The sequence below is a fragment of the Chaetodon trifascialis genome, chromosome 16 (assembly GCF_039877785.1).
Source record: "Chaetodon trifascialis isolate fChaTrf1 chromosome 16, fChaTrf1.hap1, whole genome shotgun sequence".
In the NCBI taxonomy this organism is placed as follows: domain Eukaryota; kingdom Metazoa; phylum Chordata; class Actinopteri; order Chaetodontiformes; family Chaetodontidae; genus Chaetodon; species Chaetodon trifascialis.
Window position 1 is genome coordinate 8983660 of NC_092071.1, and position 16973 is coordinate 9000632.

Sequence of the window (16973 nt, forward strand, 5' to 3'; positions counted from 1 at the left end):
TTGCATTTGTGCATTATGATGAATATCAAGAACAAGTTCAACACATAACTGTAATTGTAGATTTCATCTCAGGCTTGTTACCCATCATGCTGCTGGTTGTAAATGTTCTATGAAGCCACTGTTCAACTTTGTGCACTTTGTGCAATTTTAGGGCACCAGCTTGTTCCTTTGTGTGGTTAATTTGTCTCACTGTTGCCTATAGCCACTATAGCACCTACGTATTGTGGTTACTAATAGTCCTTCCGTAGGGCTGGTGTGCAATGTGAAAGGTGCATACCCTCACTAAGATAATAATATGTGCATGACTTATATTATATGAGTTCTAAGAGCAAACTTTTTCATAGTGTGTTACAGTTTTAGCTACCGAAATAGCCAATCAGTCAGGCAATTTTTCAGTCAGGCAAGATAGGTTAAATTTGTATTTTGACTCGTAATCACACTTGGCTGTTCTTAGCAGTACAGTAACGGTAGATGAGCTAGCAGGAATATATGTTGGATATCACACAGTCTGTGTTAATAGCCGGCACAAGAATGTGTATCTTTGCGATTAACAATATAATTTGACAGATTAAGGACTATATTAGTAAAAGGTGTTGGTAAAACAGTAAATATGTTGGTTATATCCCTGTCACACACACAAACAAAAAACCATTAGCACATTACTTGCCAAGACAAGTATGTAGCCCGCTGCACAGAAAGTATAATTAGTTTGTATTTTAGTACATTATATTACTCACTAAATACCAGGGATTTATTCAGCACAGTCTCTGCCCATTAATTAGTGACCTTGCACAGTCTCTCACAGGTTGAGAGGAATGCAGGAAGAACGCAGTGCAATCTAACAGAGTTTTTTCATTTGTATCACTGAGCTAACCGCTGAGTGCTCATGAGTCTTTATACAAACACACATAAACAAACACAATGGAGGGCAGATCTGTGTGCACGTACAGTATATCATATATATGTACGATGCATTATATGTTTAAAATTCATATTCACAAATGTCTTGCATAGAAATGTGCTGGTCAGCTCATGGGAAAACTCAACTGATTAAATCAAGTCCATTAAAATGAGGTGCACAGTAGTCTGGCGAATGCCAACTGCTTGGCAAGGCAAGCTGTTTCCACTACAGTATGGAAACTCTCCATTCATTGTGCAGTATCTGCTGAGCCACAGAGCACATGCTTTGATTGGCAGTCATATTTCGATGCTCAGTGCCCCTTGCTGTACTGAAAACAAATGACTAACACTAGCTTGTTAGCTGTTAACATTTCACTATGAGGTTTTCTGGAATCAAAAAAATGAAAACAGTGGTTTATTAGATCAGTGTTTCCCAACCACTGTGCCGTGGCACATAAGTGTGCCGTGAGAAACCATCAGTTGTGCCGTGGACGATTATCCAATTTCTCCTGATTGGTGCTCTAAGCCTTAGAGGAGAAATCTTCCTGTGTGTCTTTCTTCAATTCCTGCAAGAATATCAGCTTTGTGTTCAACTGAACAGGCCCAGGTTTCGCACTGAGTAAGTAAATTGAGCAAACTGGGACTACAGACTTTTCATTAGATTTCAATAAATATACTTTTTGTGACATTTTTGTTTGGTGGTGTGCCTTGTGATTCTTCTAATGTAAAGTATGTGCCGTGGCTCAAAAAGGTTGGGAAACACTGTATTAGATTGTAACTGGGACATGCAACCGGTAGGTGTGTAGATTATATGACTGAATTATATCGACAACAATCTGGATATGAGACACATGATAATGACAGGTGTAAAAGGGTCTTATTTGCATAATATGCCAACAAGACCTGCCAGACTCTGGACTTAAGGCCCCAGTGCAATGACTAATAAGATAAAGCTTATCAGGCTGAAAGAGAAAAGGGTGTTGCAGCAGATCAGATTGCACAAACTCCCCTAAAGATCCCCTCCCTATTGATGGCCTAAATTAATTTCTGGCAAATACAGCAGCGATGGAACATCTATCCAGTGAGAGCTCAACCTTGTAGCGATGGTTGACTGTATACCACAGTTTTTGCATGATTCATATCTGAAAAATGATTTGTTGTTGCCTCCTTTTTTTTCCCACAGGCTCTCTGGCTGTGTCTTGGTCCATAGTGTCAGACCCAGAACTACGATTGTCACCAGCCATTCCATACATAATTAAAGGCACAAGGTTATGCGAAGCCCTGGCAGAATGCTTTTTTCTTCTGCTTGAGCTCTTCCCTTTGAGCTGCAATAAGGTCCATAGATCCCTCTGCAGCTCTCTGACATGCTGCCAATTACTTCCAGGTTCCCGAGGAGAAGAGGGAGTGGTTCAAGCTACTGCTGCTGCCATTGCATGAGCTGTACCTACCGAGCTGATGACTCCTGAAATAATCATGATGTTATCCTTAGCTCACTGAGCACTATAGAATAAATGCTGACTGCTGTGTGATGGAGAGGCTATGACAAAAAAAAAAAAGTGATAGAAAAAGTAAAATCTTGTTTATTTCACTGCTTTTTGCAAACATCATCCATAGATCATAAAAGGTCTGTGCTCTCTTTAGACTGCAGAGGAGCATGAAATGTGCATGAGGTAGATTCTTTCTCAAGGCCATGTTAACAATGCACTACATGTATGCTATGTGCTATACTGCATTTACTGTATAAGCCTTTGAAGACCACATGAAACATACCCTTAGCTGCTGACTTAAGTTCAGGATCATATCACTTGAAAGCAGTACTGCAGTGAGTGTAATGCAGACAACAAACACTATGTAAGGATTGCCTATAAAACTTTACAGAGTTACCAGTTCAGCACTAAAAACACTGTTCATGCTTCTATTTGTGCGTATATCTGAGATTTTGATCGTTCAGCTGCAATGGTATGGGGTTGCTACATAATTTACAGAGAAACATAACCCTGTCTATAAATAGGATGCAATAGCTTTCATTAAAAAATAAATAGGCAGGATGATTAAGTAAATTCATATTTCATTACTTTGGGTACTGCAAGAAAAGAGACACACACATAAATAGTGGAAACATTTGTGGCTTAGAAACTTAAAATATGGATGAGCTACACTAGGTTTTTTTTAATTAAAGTCTATCGTATGCAAAATATACAGTCATATGCATTGTTATGTGCAGAGCTAATTCTCATACAAATCCCAATATTTCTTAAAAGGGGATAAATGTAATATTTCATCACTGTAGAATTTAAAATGGCTTAAAAATATGGACACAAGCCATCCTTTATTTCAGCACCATTTTGCGTGTCGTTCCCACCATCCCATGTCTCACATTGGTGTGATCATGTGAGCAGAAGTTAGGGGGAAGACACAATATAAATGATGAGTCACATTGCTACTCATGAAAGCAAAAATATGAAATGCTGTCAGCTGAGTTGCTGCTTGCTGTGGTAAGCTGATGTTCTGAATTACGATGCTTATGTCATGCATATTGAATAAGAACGCCCCCAGCAAGACCAGATGGGTTTCCGGTCTTTGAAGCTGCTCTAATCTGAAGCTGCACACAATTTCAGTGCTTAAAGTGAGCAATGAAATCCTTTCATAAGACAGCCAGGCAGATTAATGAGAGGTTAAATAGAGTATACTGATAAATGGTCTGTCATGATGGAGGGAATTATTGTCATTCAGGCTGAATCCATTGTGTTATGTATTTCAAGGCTACATCAGTCTCGGTAAAATAGATTAATATGACTATAATACACAAATTATGATGTAATACAGTGCTCAAATTATTCCTTTGTCATCCACCAGACGCTGCTTGGCTGACTCAGCATCAGGTGCTTCAGCTCATCTTCCTGTATTCCTCTATAAGTAAGTAATGATCCATTGAAAATCTGCTCATGATTTGCATTTTTTTTCCTTTGCATCACCTCAGTGAAAACCTTCTTGGGTGGAGAGGAGAGCACTTTCACACACACACAAACACAGAGATACACGCTACACACACACACATTTTGTGAGGAATCAAGAGAAGGCGGCGGAGAAGTTGGTTTTGGAATCGACTGACGGAGTGAAGAATCTCTTCTCCTCGACTGGAGTAGATGGTGCCAGGCAGCACAGGGAGTTGAAAGAGAAAGTACTATTTCTAAAGGAGTGGAATGGCTGCTCAGGGGTGAATTCTCACATGGTTTTATTTCTCCCTCAGACAGCAGAACGAGCACCTGAAAATCTGTCCAGGTGAATTAACCGTGGGCTACTGATCCGCGGCTTCCAATGATGCTTTCCGTGAATTTGTTTGCCTATTTGCAAATATTCCGATTCACTCTTGAGATTTTAAGATTTTCTTAGGAAAAAATAGCTGCGTAAATTCACCAATTATGCAAATTCTGAAGATGAAGTTGTTGCAAATCGTCATGAATAATGATGGTATCTGACATATCTTTCTGTATGTTTTGTACTACATGAAATTCTTCATTATTGTCAATTAAAAAATGCTATCTTCTCTGCCCAGTTTGATTTCACTGGTGTTGCTTCTCAAACTTTTATCTGAACTTTGACTATTTCTCCACCATGATGCTGAAAGAATGAGAGAATTGCGCCTTTACCTATACGCCTATTTTAATGCCAGGCATTCTGACGTCATAGTAGGAAAATCAAACGTCACAGTCATAACATTTAAGAAGACTCCGTGCCATATAAATGTCCCAGGAGGCCATGCCAGCGAGCTGCGATGCCAGGGCCTTGGAACACCTTAATTAAATGCTGCCACCAATAAAATTCTTAGTACCATGTCTGTTTTTCCTGTTATGGCATGTCACACAGCCTGCTCCACACTGCATCCACACTGCCGTCTGATTTGTGCTGAACTGTGAAGTTAGTCTGCAGAGAAAACAGCTGCGCCATTCCTTCACTGTCGAATCAGATACGTAATGTTTCTTCTTTTCACATTACACATACTGAGGATTTTGTTCTTAAATGTCCATATGAGCTTTCATAAAAGCTATTGCAACAGTAAGTGGCTGCAGCTCAGGCAACTGCACATTAGCCATCTGAAATCAATGTGGCTTGACCATCATTTTCACGCTTATAGAAGCCATCTGTGTGTGTTTCTAAACATGCTTGTGTCCATTTGTCTGTTATGTATGTGCGCATGTGGCTTTATGTGTTATATATGTGTGTTTGTGTGTCTTGTGACATGTTTAGTTTATGCATGTATATGTTTTTAGACTAAGATCAACATGTTTTACATGATCTGTCGAGCTGAGCATTATCATTTCCTGTCTGCATCTCCTCCAGAAACACAAGCACACTGACATGTACATAGAGGCACCTCCATAAAATGTTATGCTTGTAGATCAGTACATTAACACACACTACATGCACACCCACCCATGAATACATATGAGCATGCATTCATGTACACACACACACGTACAAAATCACAGGTTCCCTCAGCTGGACTCTTCTTATCGTCCCTTGCAGTGTTTGCGTTAGTTCATTGAGTTCTGAATCGACTGTTAGAAGAGTCCGCAGTGCAATGAGGGAGGACAATTAGCCTAATGAGGTGCAGGAGCAAATCACACTCAGTGCTGTGCTAACAGTTGCTCAGTGAATATTCATGTGCTGTTGGCTTTGCAGATGCATTAAAAGGCGGCGCTGCGTTGCTGAATACCAATCGTTACATTTCCACCTGTCGCTCGTCTGCACCCTCAGTGAAGATAACATCCTAATCAGCATCGTGTACACAGGCCACATCTATTATTCTGTCCAGCTGCATCTGCGGCCAGTTAAAAACAGATACCTTCTCACCTTTTACAAAATTATCATGAGTTTTTAGAGGATATAGTAGATGAGTGGACCGATCGTATGCTTCACTCCTGATGATGTTTTTAGTGTCAAAGCGCCTTTCTGTGGCATTTTTAGTTACTAAAGCATTTTTAAAATGATTCTGGTTTCAGGAAAATGTCCATCTGAGCGGTTTGATGTTGTATTTCTGTATATTTCCAACAGGAGTTACCAAAGTCACAAATATTATACATCATATATACCACACCAGTTAGTGGATTCATTCTCAGAAATCATTCAGCAAAACTTTTAGTAGAGTTAGAACATGAAAAAAATTATATATTAACCTTCTTCATTTTCTAAAAATAACATGGCACTGTGCACTACTGACAGGTCATTTTCAGCTAAATTATTTATTTATTTGCAGAGGAACAACCTTAAAAAGACATCTGTCCGGAAACAAGACCATTGTTAGCTGAATTTATGGAATGGAAACAAAAACAAGGAGCTAAATTAGATTTAAAAATGTTTTTTAAAACTAGTCTTTTGCATTAAACAGTAATTTTATAAACTGTCATAAATATATAGCAAAAATTATAAATATAAAAGCATCTTAACAATTTTAAGCCCTCACCACTAATGTCATATACATACATTAAACAACTTTTTTTTAAATCTGTCACTATGTTGCTCTATTGACCTGACAGAAAATATTGTCTATTTCAAAGCTCATAGCAGCAATAGAACAACGCAGTTGCAATTTTGCTTTAATCAATATAATGCAAACTGTGTCATCCTAAAATGGAATTTAATAGCATAGGAAGTATAAATGCATACTGTTGTCTTTAACAAGAGTTTGATATTATTTTATGCTCAAGACTCCTGTACAAGCTCACATTAAGACAGGATATAAAATATAATAAAATGAATTATACAACTTCCAGCTGCAAAAGCAAAACAGTCGCAGTAGCCCTGTAACCTGCTCAAATCACAAAACGTTCCATTTTCTGATGAAGTTATTGTGCAAATCTCATTTTGTGCTGTTTTATAACAAAAAATTAGGTTATGTTTTGTCTTTTTTTAGTCTTTAGAACAACTCCCGTCTGTTCCCCTGCTGTCCTCGCCCTCGCCTCCATCCCCACAGCTTGTCTCGCCCCATGTATTTCTTTTTAGCAGAGCAGGAGATGGTTTCATCATTAGCTGCTACTCACCAGTCAGCCGGGCCAGCTTGCTGGGCAGAACAGACTGCGGCTCAGGGCGGCCAGATGGAGGTGAGATTATCCTCCATTAGGTAACATAATGGCATGGTGGCCCTCATTCCCCAGAGATGAGCAGACCAGTCAACTACACATTTATTCCTAAAACTGCTCGTAGCCGATGATGATTTTTGTCGATTAATTGCATTGTTAATGCTAATATTAGTAATCAGTATGAAGGAGGAGTGATGGGAGGAACAGCGGCAGCAGGAGGACCGTGGTCATTCCAGTGATGACTAATACGAATAAAACGTTCTTTCCAGGGTGTAAAATTAGAGCGTTTTATATCATTCAGCAATATTTCTTTTATTGCAGTTTTCCCATTCATTTCGCTTAAATGCTGCACATTTAGTAACAGTGATGGTCTTATATCGTGCAGGAGGGAGGAGGTGTTTACAGGGACAAATTTAGGGACTGTTAGGGATCTCTCAGGGCCCACCCATGCAAAAAGTACAGTATGTGTATTCAGGATACTTGAGGCACTTAAATAAACTTGTGCACTTTGTGCATGTTCTGCCATATTGTGTAAGATGAGCGGTTTGCCTGCAAACTAAGTAACTAAAAAAAAAAAAAAAAAAAAAGCCGACCGAATAAATGTGTAAACAATCCTCCCATGAAACAGTCTGAGCAGTGAGCTGGGTGGGTCAGACTGAAGCTCCCCATAGACGCTGATCTGATCCACAGTGAGCCATAAATTTCCTGATAATGACTGTAAGGAAGTTTCAAAAAAAGAAGTGGGGATGTAGTCACTGCTCCAGGGGAAATGTCAGGCTGTAGCCATGTGAACACACCAAAAACAATATGCAGTCTGCCAAGAGGAGAGCTTATATATAACTCAGCACTGTCATCTAGTGGCGCTCGGGTGTAAATGTTCCAGGAAGTGATGCAAAACAGAAAGACACAACTCCTCGCTTGTATTGATGCTGATTCTGTCCTTTCGGCAACCATCTGGCTCCAATCAAGCGTCTAACTTTTTGGACAGTAAATATTCCACGTGGGGAATGGAACAAACATCCCAAACAGTCAACTAGTTTGAGGTTCTGGCGTCAGGGGTCTGTTATTGGTTCCTCTTTTGCTATTGTGCATTAGTGTTGGGAACACAACTGCAGACGCTTTGGCTCATTACCTGTTCTGCACTGTCACCTCCATTAAATCCGCCTGACAAATAACATAAGTGTGTGTGGAAATAATGTCAAAACACTGCACATAAGAAGTCTTGCAGCTGCTAAAGGATGGCGCATTCAGCAAATTCTGAAACCACACTGGCCCAATGAAATACAGCAAGAGGTGGGAGGGCAGCAATCAAAATTGACTTTATGACCATATTCATTTCCTATAATGTAGACATTTTTGCTCACAGATGTAGCTACACTTTACATACAGGAAACGATCTCTGCAGATTGTGTTTGGGCCAAGCCAAAGCTTCAAACATAGTCCAAGCAGGTATCCAAAGCTAACTTCCTGCCTCCCTCTTAATGGGAATGATGGGACTTACACTAACCTCAGCGATCACTGGCCGGTGCCGTTTCACAGCCTCAGAGATCTTCCTCAGTAACACAAGGAGAGTCTGTTGTTTGCATCATGAATAGTGATTGATCACCTTGTAATATCTGAGCACATCAAATCAGTTTGCAGTGCTTCATTACTTGAGAAGCAAACAACTGTGCATAATAGAAAGTAACTGCGTGATCCTGAGCAACTCTGTCACATGCTCTTAACATGCAACTTGCTTTATCCAAAATGTGGGCTTCTGTCCTCCTGCATCTCATTGGCTGATTTTAAAAACAGCGTGAAGAAACTTTGAGTGTAATGCGATTTTTTTTTTTTTTTTCAACAGCACTATTTTACACACAGGGAGTGAGTCACGCTGTCTTGCTTTTCTAAATATCACCACAGGAATGCATTAAGTAAATGTGTCTTAGCTGCGAGAGTTACGAGAGTTTTCTAACTTCAGCACTTTCTGAAACGCTCGTGAACCCCTAGGAGAGGATGATCAGATGGTGAAGAGGTTTGAATGAGGACCCGTTTTAAAGGAAAAAATTGGAATTTTGGAATGAATTCCTTCTCTGAGGGAAAGAGAAGAAGGAAAATGTGAGAATGTAAGATGCCCCTGAGTGAATCCAGATGCGAGATATTGAAACCCGACTGCAAACTGGCTGAAACCAGATAGTGTACATACACGAATGGTGCGTGAATGTCAACATCCTGCTCACTTCTGTCCGACTGACAATGCCTTCAACTGTTTCCGAGCTCCCCAGAGCTGAGAAGACGCAAAACTGCAGAATAATTTGAAGCACTCCCGTCACCGCAGTGTGTGTGTGTGTGCGTGTGTGAAATGAGTTGCAAAAAGAACTCATGGCATATTCAATGTTTTATTTGGAGAGAAACCAAATCAATACCCACGAAAGCGCAACACTGACCACTTTCATGCATACAAGTGAATATAACTGATGCTAAAATTCAGGTTGGCTTTTCTTTTTGAATCTATGTACAAAACAGATTATACACACTGAAGATGCACACAGTATATAAACACTTGGTCACATGAGAGAGCAGCCTGTGAGGGCAGACTGCTCCTGCTAGGTTTGCTTTAAATGCAAAATATGTCCTCTCCTGTCAAGTTTGTTGGAATAGAAAAAGCACTCCATGTTCATTTTTGAATTATTCATTCCTCCTAAGTGGGTTACCGTCCATTTAAGGATCCCCCCGTGTCTGTGCGTTTTGTGTATGTTAGTGCAAAGAAAACTCAGATCGAGAAGAAAAAACATAGGATTGTGTGCTAACCATAAAACTGAGTATTTCTTCTTGCCAGCCTTGTTTAGGTGATGTGGGATCTTGCATTTAGAAGCTTTTCTTACAATAATTCAATCAATGTGGTTTTAATGTAGGCTGACCAATCTCCTGCACCCACAGCTGTGGTTTTTAATCTGTCAAACACAACTGACCTCAATGACCACGGTTCCACTGATCCAGATGACTAAATTAGACCAAAATGTAATGACAATCACCGCAGAAGTCTGGTCTGTAACACCAGGAAGTGTGTGTGTTTTGTTTAAAAGCTGATCCTGGCGCTGCATCAGGACTACACCATTAGGGAAGAATCACACATGAATTAAAGTATGTTTACATGAGCTTGTGAATAAGTGGCACCTGCATCGTGTGCCAGGGTGTAAAGGTGATGTTTTTACTGACAAACATGCTGCTCCTGTCAATAACTACTCCGTAGTTGAAGATAAACAGAAAACAAACATTCAACAGCAAAATTCAATGAGTAGCCATGAATCACCCGATCCCATTAATCAACTCATCCTGAACATGTGAGAGGTAGAAAGCTTTTAAGAGTACTGGCAGCTAACGACTTTAGGAGTGGAAATTTAATATTACAGGGTGAGGCAGGAGAGGTGCCGTGTGGTTAACGCTGCCCTCACCTGACCAAGCTTTAGCGCTGGAGGTGCAAACAAATCCACAGAGAAATGTCTGCACTCACCTTTCATCTAATTACAAACCTTGTTTTAAACCTTGAAGGTCTTCCTGACCTAAAAAGCGATAAAAGCGGTATGGAGCAAAGCACGCAGATTATTTCTTTTGATCTAGCAACCAGCTGTGATAAAATCTCCCCGGGCTGTTAAAAACTGTCATTATGTATCATACACCCACTTCTTCCATGGCTCACCAGCCGTCCCTCTGCCACACAGCAGCCAGCCAGGAGTCCACGGGACAGATACAGTCCTTGTTTCTGTCTCCCACTAATAGAGGTTCTATCACTTCTTCAAATTATCTTGTGCTTGACTTTTCAATGTAGCTTTTAACCTTCAAAGACAACTTTAATGTGCACGGGAAGGCATGAACAACAGATGACACATCAAAGCATACAAAGTGAGTTGACTCTAAAATAAAGATATAAGAAATGCAAAGGATGCAACATATAGCAACAATCTACAGAGACATGTCTGCACTTGGAAACATACAGCATCTCTCAGACTATTGATTCTCAATATCCAATCAAATTTATCTGCTTTTGGAAATTTGAGAAAATTCTTTTGCGCAATCTGTATTTATGTCTTCTTGAAAGGCATTAAAACTCAAATGAATATCAAGAGAATATGATAAAACATTACATGAGAAGATTGAGCGCAGCTGCTGTTTTTACATCGACGATCAGGTCGCTGTTGTGTTGAGCAAACGATGAGATTCGTGGCTCCTCAGTCCTGGAGAAAATATAGAGGAGACCCACCTCATCTTACCCCGCCCTTTCTGGGTGAAGTAGAATGAGCTACTGTAGTCTTGTGTAGAAGGAAAGTTGGTGTTTCCTGTTGTCTTCCAGCTGCAGAATCTGTAGGTGTTTGCCACAAGTGGCTCATAACAGCTATTGCAAAAATCACGGTACGTGGCATTTCCATTGGCTCTAAACTGGGCTGCAGGGTGGGCTGAGGGCTGCTCCTTCTGGGAACCTTTTTCCCACCTGTGTCCAAATTTAACAGTCTCTCCGGGTTTCCATTGTGTGAACTAGTTGATCGCTTCCTTTCCCTTCATGTCCTTAAAATCATAGGACTGCAGTCGGTCGTTTAAGGCTCAACAGGGTCCACGGGAAAGTTCGTTTTCACGCGGTTTATTTGACAGTCCTCTCCTTTAAGATGTGTGAGGGGAGCAAGGTGGAGAGATGACATGAGTGACACAAAGTCCAGCCAGCAGATGGTCAAGTCAGAATGTAGTGAGAGGTGGAGGCTTATAAAAGAAAAAAACAGAAAAGAAAAGAAAAAAATCCTCGGTGCCATTTTGGACAGGAGCGCCCATTTCTCTGTAATAACAATGTAATTAGCCCATAATTATACTAATTCCACTGACACTAATTCCACTGAAATTACAGAAACAATGGGGCAGTTATTTTAAACTGTTACTCTTTTTTTTCTTTTAGAAGACAGAGATGAGTGCAAAGACCCCGTATAGGAGAGCACAGGGGTAAGCAACTAACAGCTGCTGCCCATCCATCGCTAGCGCCGAGATGAAGATCTTGGAGGCTGAGAAACTGCACCAGCCAATGATTGCTGCCGTTAATATAATTCCCACCATGCCCCTAAAGAGAACAAGCAGGAAACAGGAAGTTAGGCTCTGATTATCTTAACTCTTGCCCGTATGAAAGCAACATTTGTACAGTTTTACTGAATATACAGCCATTTGTGAAACTCATATCAAACATTAAACAAAAACAGTCCTACAGATAAATATCACACTTAGGCTTAGCTGAACCTGAGCAACCAGTGACCATTTTAAAGTTGTACCATACTGACATAACAAAACCCTATCTGGGAAGTTTATGCTACTAGACAGTGTCTAGTAGTGTGGTCTTTAGCCTATAGAAAAGCCTTTGCTTGACAGGTTTGCCTGTGTACTCACTGTAAAGAGAAGAGGACTCCAAAGCTGGAGAGGAGGATCATTGGGAGGAGGCAGTATCCCAGCACGCTGGCCACACAGCCGAAGGAGACGCCCGTCATACTCATTAGGTTGAGTAGACAGTACATGCCGAGGCAGCCGATCGCACTGATACCGTACACATAGCCAAACTGGATCTTACCTGACTGTGAATGCAAAGGAAAGAAACACACACGTCCGTCCGCACAGTCAGATAAACACGCCTACGCGATGACAGATTCAGATGCGTTTGTACCGATGTCGACCAAATGATTTACCAGGAGAAGCGTCGCTCCGAAGGCCAAGCAGAAGACCATGGGGCCGGCCAGGTCTGTCTCGTTCATGATGCTGCCGTCTGCCACCTTCATTGGATGGAGCACCGTCAGAGTCTTCTGCCAGATGTGGTCAAAGTTGATTCCTAATTCTGAGATGGGAAAAAAAAACACATCAGACATGTTGGATCATACTCTGCGATCAAACAAAGCAGGAAGGAGAGAAGTACACGAGTTGTACTGGAACTTTAAAAAAGGATGATAATGACAATACGATTTGCTACACTGTAGCTTTTTTTACTTTTGATGGCAGCATTTGAGCTTCCCACCCTCAGCGAGTTACAATAAAGAAACAGTTCTCTTTCAGGACTACTCAGACTTCACATTCAGCGCTTTGTAAGAGGATAAAGACAGAAACGACTCTCTCTGGGATTAAAGTGTGATTTCTTCTCAGAATAGCCTTGAGGTGAGTCCAGGGAATGAAATTAGCGCCTCCCACTGGACAAACACAGGCTAAATGTCGGCTGTGGCAGGTAAACATTTCAGGTAACCTGCCACCATGGCATCACTAATTAATATTATTTTAAAAAGCAATTCTTATTTAGGTTTCATGACATACAGTATTCAACATTTCCACTGTCAGGCACCATTGACTCAGTGTTGACAGCTTTTTCAGACATGTGGCAGAGTTAAGAATAACTGAGTGACCAGTAGAAATGTTCAGTGTGCTGCCGCAGTGGCAGTGAGGAAGAAGACTTCATTTCAGACCCTGGATGTGTCTTTACCTTTCTAGGTCTGCAGACTGTGGATAAGGTTTGAGCGTGAAGTGTCAATCTGACACTGAGACATACGTAGCAGTGAGCCACCAGACACACGCATATATATACACAAACATATACAAGTACTTTGTTGGTCAGTAGCCACTAATATGACAATTGATCAGCACAAGTTTGTGTGAATAACAAAAGGCTTGTGTAAGTCTGACTTCTTGAAACTGCTTGTTTTCTCAGACTTACACCTTTTCTTACACCTTTTTCTTAATACCCAAATGCCAATGAAAGGCTTTATTATGTGTGTAAGTTGAAAGAAAATACTGCCAAAGTTTGGAAAAGCTAGGTCTGCCAATTTTGTAGTCACACTGTAAGGTAGCAAACCTTTCATCCATCAGTCCCTTCTCTTCTATCAAAACTTGAAACTCTGTTAGCGACTGGAACGGGTGAATGAAACTTTAATTTCACGCCTTAAGAACAGATCTTAGGTTCATGTCCAAGGAGTGATACTGCAAACTGATTTCAACAGGAACGCGGCATTTTTAGATTTCAGGAATTCAGCAGGTGCTCTCGTAAAAGTAACTTGCAATTATTCCAAAAGCCGGTGAACAGTGCAACTAATTATCATTTTCATTAACTGATTATTTCTCCACTTTACTTCAAATTACCTGAGCAGAGTAAATGAAGCAAATCCTCGGTTTTGAGAAGCTGCAACCAGCTACGTTTCAATGTTTTATCAGTTATAAAATACATCAAAAGCAATCAACTGAAAGAATAATAACAAACAACCATTTTTAGCACATTGTGGACTGTGCCCTCATAGTCAGTCCCCTTGCAATATTCCTGCATTCCTAAATGAGAAATATTATAAGAGAGAAGTTGTACAAGAGCAAAGCAGGTAGAAATCATGGCCTCCAGGTTGTCGTTCACCTACCTTCTAGCAGCGGCGGCTCATCATCGAAGCTGCTGCTGTACATGGACTGTGATGGAGATGGAGTGTAAGTCTGCGTGGGCTGGAAGATTTGTCCTGTGTATGGCTGCTGGGGCTGCATCATCCCCGGGGTAGAGTAGCCCATCGGCTGGGAGTAGTCATACTGACCATATGGCCTGGGAAACACAAAATAATAATGCTCAACAGTGCTCTTTCACTTATATGATGTCTCAGAGTGCCTATTTCAGCTTAAAGTGGCAACGTCACATACCAAGTGTCTTGTTTCAAGTAGATGATAAAAAACAAAACATTAAAACTCGGCAGCCTTGCCCTTTAACTTCATGTAATTTCCAAACACACCTTAAACAAACACACTTAAAAGATGCCAAACAGAGTGTTCAGTCAGGCAACACAATGTTCGGATAGTCTTTGGGAGCTGAAATGGCAGATAAACGAGTAATAATGTCGCTCTTGAAGGCGTTAACAGCAGAGAAAGCATCATGTGCGGAGGACCTTCTTCACTTACTTGTTGTAGGGGTTTTCAGCGTTGTTGTAGCCATAGCCGGCCTGGCCGCCCTGGCTTTGCTCATCTACACTGTAGCTGGACTGGTAAAAGTCTGTGTTGAAATTGTCAAACCCTGACATCTCTCAGTCTGTTTGAAACACAGAGGCAGAAACAGGAACAGCACTTATCAGCTGGGATGATCACAGTGAGGTGGTACAGACGGTAGTTAATGTTAAATTGTTTAGCTTTTACTCTTAAACTCTTAAGTGCTGTTGTAGTGAACAAACAACATTATGCCAGTGTAAATAATCTAGTTGGCTCCCATTGGATGAAATAACGCTTTACATAACATTGTAAATCGTTCGCAAAACATTTCATGGCTACATCTCGCAAACATGTAGGCTAACATTAACTAACTAACAGAAATCGTTTTCTCCAATGAACCATTCGTTTTATATTTAACTAAGTTCCTAGCTAACGATGAGTTGACGCTTAGGTGAACGGTAGTACCGTTACTTACTGCAGTGCCTCCGTATACATTTAATTCAAATATGAGCTAAAGCAGCTAGCTAACGTAGCTTCACACAAAAAAGCCAAGATAAAACTGCATATCGTTGGTCTATTATGAATCAATTATTATTGACCGACTGTATCAACTATCTAACGACTCGACAATCACAACCACCTAAAAGGATAAGCAATAATCTTGTCAAAATATTGGAAAAGCTGCTGATCTTTGGGTGGCTAACGCACCGCTCACTCTGCAGCTAGCTAACCGCTCAGCTGATGCTAGCTGTATGGTAACAGTTGTGGAGACCTGGTTTGCACGTCGTGCGCATAATGTCAGCAGTGGCTTTAAGAATTCATTTAACGTTTCTTACGCAATGAGTATTCTTAAGCTATAAAATTATCACAAATGTTCACGCTCACCTGTGATGTTTGACAAATCTACCCAGAGCCCTGCCAACTTAGTTGAGGTTGCTACGTGTCAGGAGAAAGGTATATCTTCCGGGATGGTACGTAGCCGACGGGAAGCCGTTAGGGACATTAACAAAATACCCTTTGCAGATAATGTGGCGCACTCTACAGATGGCTAATGGTACTGCATAGTTACACACAAAAACATACATTTACAAGCTGGGGTAATGTATGCATGTATGAAAACAGTAAGAACCATGATTTCTGATATCCGTTGTTGTACAGTTTCCTGGTTGAAGTAATTGCAGTGCTAGACCTGTGCTTAAACAAGCCCTTATGCAGACCTCTTGCCTGCTTGAGAAATGCTGGCTTTTATGCAGAAAAACATTATGGAAGCATCTATATTGAAATTCTAAAGGTCAAAAAATTTGAAGTGCAATTGGACTTTCCTGTATTATGGATTACTCTGATGAAAAAAGACCATCAGCATTAGCCTATCGTACATTTTACAATGGCATGGATGCAGTGCAAATACCAATGAATAAGCTATTAAATGATTTTATGGTGATGCGTGCACAATGGAATTAAAGTACCAATAAGCACTAAAAGGTCAGTCACTTTGTGCAATGACATATAATAATCCTTTATTTGAAATATTCTGTTCTTTTTGAAATAATGATGATAAAGCATACAAAAAAAGAAAGAAAAAAGGTTGAATGTTGTTGAATTCACAAAGAGATGTGCTTAGACATCTCAAACTACTGCCAGTTTTGCCCACCACAGGTAGGTATGATATCCTACTGGGTTCTGACCCACAGTTGAGTGAGAAAACTGTAGTCTAATAGTAACAAATAGAGACAGGTGGTAGAAGGTGATTTAACTGGACATGCACAGGGCTCCCAAGCAAGAACAAAGGAAGTCTTTTTCATTAGGAGACAGAGGAACAGATCAATCACTCTGCCTGCCCTACCGAATAGTGCAGGTGGATCCATCCTCTTTGATGATGACAGATAATGTAGAGTAATAGGCTGATGACCTCTGCTGAGAGGAAATAGGGATGGGAGGGAATGAGAGGCAGAGAGAGCATCACAGATGTGAGTTTGACCTGTGATGAATGGAAGGGAACAAATGGGGAACAGTAAGAAAGGAATCATTGTTCATCCGCTGTGCCACTCTTTCCTC

General features: G+C 40.6%; 1 protein-coding gene across 2 annotated transcripts; it reads right to left on the reverse strand.

The window, feature by feature from the left end:
- Positions 1–9456: 9456 nt before the first annotated feature.
- Positions 9457–15888, reverse strand: yipf5 (Yip1 domain family, member 5). 2 transcript variants are annotated; one of them, XM_070983438.1, is made up of 6 exons: positions 15804–15888; positions 14895–15021; positions 14372–14544; positions 12674–12819; positions 12381–12562; positions 9457–12060 (listed from the first exon to the last, which is right to left on the reverse strand). In XM_070983438.1, the coding sequence occupies exons 2-6, from the start codon at positions 15011–15013 to the stop codon at positions 11898–11900; spliced, it is 783 nt and encodes a 260-aa protein (XP_070839539.1). In that variant the 5' UTR covers positions 15014–15021; positions 15804–15888; the 3' UTR covers positions 9457–11897. The 2 variants fall into 2 exon arrangements, with proteins under 2 accessions (XP_070839539.1, XP_070839540.1); XM_070983439.1 differs by having other exon boundaries at positions 14895–15024; positions 15804–15877.
- Between the last annotated feature and the right edge of the window lie 1085 nt (positions 15889–16973).